The sequence below is a fragment of the Hyperoodon ampullatus genome (assembly GCF_949752795.1).
Source record: "Hyperoodon ampullatus genome assembly, chromosome: 18".
Lineage (NCBI taxonomy): Eukaryota > Metazoa > Chordata > Mammalia > Artiodactyla > Ziphiidae > Hyperoodon > Hyperoodon ampullatus.
This window is the reverse complement of record NC_136931.1, coordinates 52,102,975-52,110,755: the sequence shown is the minus strand read 5'-3', so window position 1 is coordinate 52,110,755 and position 7,781 is coordinate 52,102,975. Positions and strand designations below refer to the sequence as shown.

At 48.4% G+C, this 7,781-nt stretch overlaps 1 protein-coding gene across 1 annotated transcript; it reads left to right on the top strand.

Annotated features, from left to right (window-relative positions):
• Positions 1 to 1,547: 1,547 nt before the first annotated feature.
• Positions 1,548 to 5,655, top strand: LOC307066879 (protein FAM170A-like; the record flags this gene model as incomplete). The annotated part of the gene is given in 3 exon segments (XM_079724100.1): positions 1,548 to 1,617; positions 4,932 to 5,533; positions 5,539 to 5,655. Coding segments are annotated over 3 exon segments (789 nt in total).
• Positions 5,656 to 7,781: the final 2,126 nt, after the last annotated feature.

The window sequence follows — 7,781 nt, the reverse complement described above, 5'->3', positions numbered from 1 at the left end:
CAAAGCTTTTGCACAGCAAAGGAAACCATAAACAAGACCAAAAGACAACCCTCAGAATGGGAGAAAATATTTGCAAATGAAGCAACTGACAAAGGATTAATCTCCAAAATTTATAAACAGCTCATGCAGCTCAATAGCAAAAAAACAAAAAACCCAATCCAAAAATGGGCAGAAGACTTAAATAGGCATTTCTCCAAAGAAGATATACAGACTGCCAACAAACACATGAAAGAATGCTCAACATCATTAATCATTAGAGAAATGCAAGTCAAAACTACAATGAGATATCATCTCACACCAGTCAGAATGGCCATCATCAAGAAATCTAGAAACAATAAATACTGGAGAGGGTGTGGAGAAAAGGGAACACTCTTGCACTGCTGGTGGGAATGTGAATTGGTACAGCCACTATGGAGAACAGTATGGAGGTTCCTTAAAAAACTAAAAATAGAACTAACATATGATCCAGCAATCCCACTACTAGGCATATACCCTGAGAAAACCATAATTCAAAAAGAGACATGTACCAAAATGTTCATTGCAGCTCTATTCACAATAGCCCAGAGCTGGAAACAACCTAAGTGTCCATCATCTGATGAATGGATAAAGAAGATGTGGCACATATATACAATGGAATATTACTCAGCCATAAAAAGAAACGAAACTGAGCTATTTGTAATGAGGTGGATAGACCTAGAGTCTGTCATACAGAGTGAAGTAAGTCAGAAAGAGAAAGACAAATACCGTATGCTAACACATATATATGGAATTTAAAAAAAAATGTCATGAAGAACCTAGGGGTAAAACGGGAATAAAGACACAGACCTACTTGAGAATGGACTTGAGGATATGGGGAGGGGGAAGGGTAAGCTGTGACAAAACGAAAGAGAGGCATGGACATATATACACTACCAAACGTAACGTAGATAGATAGTGGGAAGCAGCCGCAGAGCACAGGGAGATCAGCTCGGTGCTTTGTGACCGCCTGGAGGGGTGGGATGGGGAGGGTGGGAGGGAGGGAGATGCATGAGGGAAGGGATGTGGGAACAGATGTATATGTATGACTGATTCACTTTGTTATAAAGCAGAAACTAAAAAGAAAATAAAAAAGATCTCCGATCAAAATGTTAATTTTATAATAGACATGGTATGATACAATTTATAATAGATATGGTATGAACCTTTCCCTTTCACGGGAAAGGTTCGGCTGGGAAAAAGGAATTGTTCTTGAAAATGGGGCCTGTGCTATTGCAGACACTGTGCTCAACCTAGGTCCACCGAATGCTCTGATGTCATCACTGAGGTCACAGAATTCCGCTGTGCGCCTGGCAACCTTGCAAACATAACAGCCCTGGTGAGCACTAGGCAGTACTGCTGGTTCACTAAGTGGTACAAGTTTTTCAGCCATTTAGGAGACTTGACTATTTTTATTTGTATTGAATCATTTCAACGGACTGCCCAAGAGCCAACAAGGGCCAACCTGTAGGGAAGAGGAGGAGTTGGACATCTCTTGAGGCATCTTCTAAGGGAGACTTCTAGGTGGTACGATGGAAAGGCGACAAAAGAGGAAACATCTGGAAAATGAAGAGTCCCAGGAAACTGCCGAGAACGGAGGAGGTATGTGGGGGGCAACTTGTCTGGGGCACATGGGTTTCTGCCAAACTGAACCTTCTCTAGGAAGCAGGGGACTGAGAATGTGTCACCTGTGAAGCAGGGAGCGAGAGACCTTGTCTCACTGATGCTGCCGTATCTATCCGGAGGGTCCCTGTGGTGTGAGACGGCACAGAACGGCCACATGCCCCCTGGGAGATGGGAGGTCAGCTCCGCTGGTCTGAGGACTCTCTCCTGGGGCAGCCGGGCCTGGAGCTTTGTCGGACTCATAGCAGGCTGCATCCTGCTTGCACAGACCTACAGGTGCAGCTTTTCTCAGTCCCCGGTTTCTCTCTTATTCTCTTGGATCTTTCCCTGGGGTCATGAGGTGGGGGATGTGAAGGATGCAAGGATGCTGAGAGAGACCCATGAGTTGCTTGGCCTCTTTTACCAAAGTGGAAAGAGAAGCCCCATGAGTTGAAGGCCCTGTTGAAAAATATCTTGACAAGTGGAATGCACTTCGAAAGAAGATTGTTTGTCTAGGGATGGTGTCATATTGAAAGCAAGGAGGTTTTATTCCTTCAACAGGAAGAATTTCCCAAAGGAGATCAAGGGAAGGGAAGGGTTTTCCAGAGACTGAGACCGCGTGGGCGGGGGTGAGAAATGGCCTCAGGGTCCTGCAGGGAGCTCTGAGAGCCACGGGCCACGGGGTGCCTGTGTGCATTAAATGGAGGCGAGTAGCTTGCCCTGGGAGAGGGGTGGTCACCCCAGAGCTCCAGCTAGAGGCCTCTGCCCCAGATTAGAGCCCAGTAGCTCCTACCAGGCCCAGGGCCCTGGAGACTGTAGGATGGGCCCTGGGAATGGAGCTCTAGACAGCAGGCAGATTTTCAGGCAGTGGCTGGGACAGGCTGGGGAAGGCAATGACTGCCCCTGACCATTCAGAATATTTTGCTCTATGTTCCTCTGTGTGTGTGTGTGTGTGTGTGTGTGTGTGTGTGTGTGTGTGTGTCTGTGTGTGTGTGTGGTAGTGCAGAGAAGAGCGGGATGAATGGGGGTAGAGTGCTTACCAGATATAAAGTCTGCGTGGTAAAGTTCTTGTCACCCTGCCTGGACCTGGCTGACACTCGGTGTACGTAAGACTGTATACAGAATTCTTGTTAGGGGTGTTTTATGAGACAGTAACTCATACACCCATGTACACTCTGATACAGCAAAAATATCACACACCCCACATATAACTTCCTTATTAAACCACACACAGCACATGGAGGTATATACATGCATCCCTTCTGTACTACGTTCTCATACAACCCACCTGTATCACAATCCTCTCCTCCAACACCAAACGCTGGAGATGAGATATGTATATAGACACACACACTATATATATATGACACACACACACACACACACACACACACACTATATATATATGTATCTCCTCAACTCTCGCACAAACACAGCTAACTTCAGCCATCTCTAAATACCTCTATAAGAACCAGTCACGTGTCATACACACCACACTTATAACACATTCTTGAGTAATGCCAGACCCGCTTTGTACAAACCACAGTAAACCACAGTCTCACTAACCCATGTCAGGGTTGCCAGAGAAAATATGGACTATCCAGTTCAATTTGAATTCCAGATAAACAACAAGTCATTTTTCAGTATCAGTATGTCCCACATATTGTATGGGCCATACTTACACTCAAAATAAGTAAGACCAAATACTGCATGGGAATACTTACACTAAAAAATTATTCTGGGTTTATCTGAAACTGAAATTTAACTGGGTGCCTTGTATTCTTGTTCGCTAAGTCTGGCAACCCTTATATACTTACCACCAGCTGATGTATTATATATTTATGTAGTTTTGTTTAGTGTGTGTCTTCCCCTACTAGAATGTGCAGCGTTACCAAAGACTACAACAATGGAAGAGTGCCGGATACACAGGAGTAGCTGCTCACTGAATCTTGGTGAATGAATGAATGAACACACACCATAAATACAAGCCACACCATGCAATAAGGAAAAGTTACATGTCCCAGAATTCCTTACTTGTGAACAGAAACCATGCACACAAAGGCCACAGACACAGATAGACACATCTGCACTGTGCTCCCCACGCCAAACCCACACTCACCACAGACATAACTGATACACATCACTCACTCTTCCCACACACTCACAGTCACCACCGAGGCCTACATTACCAACAAGACAGTGAGAGAATAAGTATTGATTGGAATTAAATCCTCAAGTATCCACTGGGAACTACACTCTCAACTGTGTGTATTCACTGCACCTGACACGTGTCACACACTCAGTAAATATTTGTGGACAGAGGACTGATGAACCCACCCTGAGCCTTTCATTCCTCCCTCAGGAATCTCGAAGTCACAAGAGGATCTCCCTCGGCTTGGATCCACTGTGGTGGCCCAAGCCTGCAGCCCAGGGGCAGGGGAGGTCTCCTCTACCTCTAAATACTTCTTCTGTACTTCTACTCCGCGCAAGCTCATCTACGCTGGTAAGGGCGCGGGGCTCCTCAGGTGAGGGGGTGCTTGGCTGTGAGGCAGGAGGCACACAGATCCCAGGGAGGCTGAGAGGAAACCCAGGGTCATCAGAGGTGATGAGGGCTCTGTGGAAGAGCCTGGGCAGGATGGCTGAGCTGTTACGAGGGCGTGGATGCCAGCTGAGTCTGGGTGTGTGTGTGTGTGAATACTGCTACTACCATGGTGGGGAAGTCAAGGAGCAGGGGCCGGAAAGGTCTGGGCTTGAGGTGGAGGGAAGAGGGACCAGATTAAGCATCTTCAGAGGAAAATGTAGGCTTTGTCTTTGCCTTTGCTTCCAGAGAAGGACAGAGTTCTGCATCACAGACCTCCAGCCTCAGAGCAGGACCATCCAGCTCAGGTCCACACAGCTCACACATACATGCGCCCTCCAGGCACAGCCCTTCTCAGTGCACACATACACCCCAAGCACCTGACCCACAGTGCGCTTCTCCTGCACCACAGCCCCATTCCACAAGGAATGCACCACCGAGATTCCCAAACTCACACTCCTCGTCGTACACGCATCCAGCCGCATCGCTCACATACCACAGCCCTCACCACCATACTCCACACCCCTGTATACAGACACCGCTCCAGTATCCCCCCACATGCAGATGAAAAGCCCACTGATGACACCAGATACACCACTCCGTCCTACGGCCAACAGACACGAAGCTCACGACATAGCTATGTCATGCAAATGTCCCTCTCTCGTCTACCACACCTGCTCCCTCAGCTTCCGGCATGGCCCACGCATGTTATTATGATTTTAATTTCCTTTTTCAGGAATCCGGAGATTTCATCGAGACACTGCCCAGCCTAGAGCATCCCTAGCCCAGGATCAGGAAGAAGGAGAGACCGCTTCCCCATCACACTGTGTCTCCTCCTCACCCTCTTCACCCTGTAAGAACTATCTGCACCCAGACAAAGAGGAAAGGGGCATGAAAATATACTACATGCAGGTACAAGTGAACAAGGGTGTCGCTGTCTCCTGGAAGACAAAGAAACCCTTGGAGTTGCCTGAAAAGCAGCTGAGGATAGAAGAAGTGACCCTTCCTGAGGATGTGTGCACAGTAGCCACTGACCCCTCTTCTGATGTGTGCACTGAAAGCCTCCTGTCTGACAGTGAGCCCACTGGGGAGGAGAAAGAGGATGAGGAAAGGGCAGAGCCAGGCAGCCCATCAGGGTCACCTGCCGTCGAGGAGAGACCCAGCGCCAAGACACCGGACTGGATGGTGACCATGGAGACCGGCTTCAGGTGCATGGCTTGCTGCCGCGTCTTCCCCACCTTGGAGATCCTCCAGCAGCACGTGAAGTTCGGCGTCCTGGAGGGCTTCAGCTGCCGTGTCTTTCATCTCACCATGGCCAAGCTGATGGGCAATGTGGAATCCAGAGCACCCCCGAGGAAGAGGAGGAGGAGGAGGAGGAGGAAGAGAAGCAAGAAGAAAAGGAGAATGAGGGAGAGCAGCCCACGGGGGAAGGCCCCAGCCCGAAGAGACCCCGCAGGTAGGGTCTTTTCTCTCTTTTGATTTCCACACAGCAACTGAGATTCATGGGACAGAAGTCCTGGAAGACGGTGTGGCCGTCCCTTGGAAGAGATAAGGCTTGAGGCTGGCAGTCTTCTGAGCCTATGTCACGAGGGCCCAGAGGAGTCTAAGGGAAGGGGCCGCACACATGTGCTGGTTGACCTAATGGCTCTGCAGTTGCATCAGCTTGGGACACACCCAGCACTACCAAAGGAATTGAGCTCTGTTGACTTCAACAAGAAGGTGGAGCTTTTTCCTAGGAGTTTTCTCAGGGTCTGCACGATGGACCTCAACTCTTAGAGGACGTACTGCCAGCAGCTCCTTCTCGGCAGAGAGAGCCAGGAGTGGTCTGAAGAGAGGACAGGGGCCCTTGCAGGACCAGAACTTTGAGGTCTGAGAGCCTTGGGCCTGAGCTGACATCTCACCCTGACCACTGTACCTAGCCTTCTGTGACAAAGGGGAATATGAAAGAGAGTCACGTGGAAATGAGGTCCCCCGAGATATGGAAATGTTCCAGAACCTTCGTTGCGTGGTAGTTGATCTGGAGCCAAGCTCACTGTGGTGTGTGTGGCTCTGAGCATTAAGGCAACGCTGGAGGGTAACCCTGACCAGCAGAGCTTGGAGTGCTTCTTGTCTCTTCCTGTTCTACCTCATTTGTTTTATCCCTTCCAGGGAGAAGAAAGGACCCTCAGGATAGTTGGTAGTAAACCAGGGTATATCCTCCCTCAAGGGGACCCGGCCTGCCCTTCATTCAAGATGCTCTGGAAATGGGAACTGACTCGTGTTATCCAATTGGCTGAGGGAGCACAACTCCCCTGTTGATTCCGGTCAGACATGTTCATCAGACCTAGAGCTTTTCTCCTGATTCAAATCAAGTAGGGTATTAGTAGACTTCCCATTTATTTCAGCCCTAGAGATAGCACATGAGCAAATATAAAAAATCTCTGTGTATCAAAGCGTTCTAATGAGCCCTTTCATTTTGCTGTTCATTGTGAAAAACACACTCACTTTATCTCTGCCAAAGAAGTGTTTCCACGTGACCAATGATGCCCCACGATCCCATTAGCCTCACTGAATTTAGGGAGCCCATTATGATGACATAATTTCCCTCTCATTCCTGGCCTGCAGAGAAGAGCAGCTACAGAGCATTCCAAAACTGCTAACGCTGCCCTCACCAATACGTTTCTTAAACCTCTGGCAAAGGAAGTGTCCTCAGAGCCCTCCCAGGGCACATAGGGGGTTTGGGTGAGCAGATCTTATGTGATAAATCTACTCCAGTAGTCTGGCATTCCTATGCCTTTGTAAATCTTCTACAGCGGTGGTTCTCAGCTGGGGACACTTTTGGTCCCCCATCCCAGGAAATATGTGGCAGTGTCTTGAGACTTTTTTCTTTAAGGAGCTGTGTTATGAATAAGCCCCACATGGCTGGTGCACACGGATGTATCAAGGCACTTGTTTTTTTTTTTTTTTTTGCGGTACACAGGCCTCTCACTGTTTTGGCCTCTCCCGCTGCGGAGCACAGGCTCTGGACGCGCAGGCTCAGCGGCCATGGCTCACGGGCCCAGCTGCCCCGCAGCATGTGGGATCTTCCCGGACCGGGGCACAAACCCGTGTCCCCTGCATCGGCAGGCGGACTCTCAATCACTGCGCCACCAGGGAAGCCCTCAAGGCACTTTTTATTGTTACAACTAGGGTGGCAGGGAAGAGTATGTGCCACTGGCCCATCTTACATTGCACAGGACAGTTCCCAACAACAAAGAGCTATCCAGTTCAAAATGTCAGTCATGCCAACGTCAAGAAATTTTGCTACAACATACTTAGAAAGTTCTGGCATTTTGACTTTAGCATACGCTAACTTTGGGTACAGGTTTCAGTCATTTGAGCAAACTGTTGAAGGCATGCCCAGGTAGCCAAGCTAACACGCTGAGTCTGGAATGGGTGTTGAATGCACTCGTATCAACAAATCCAGCCTAATCCAATATTACATTACTTCCACCTGCTTCAATACCTACAAAATCCACACACATTATTTCTCAGGTTTCTATTGATATAAATTATAAAATTCCTTATTTTAGCAGATAGTGTCTCCTCATGGTCATCCTTTATACCC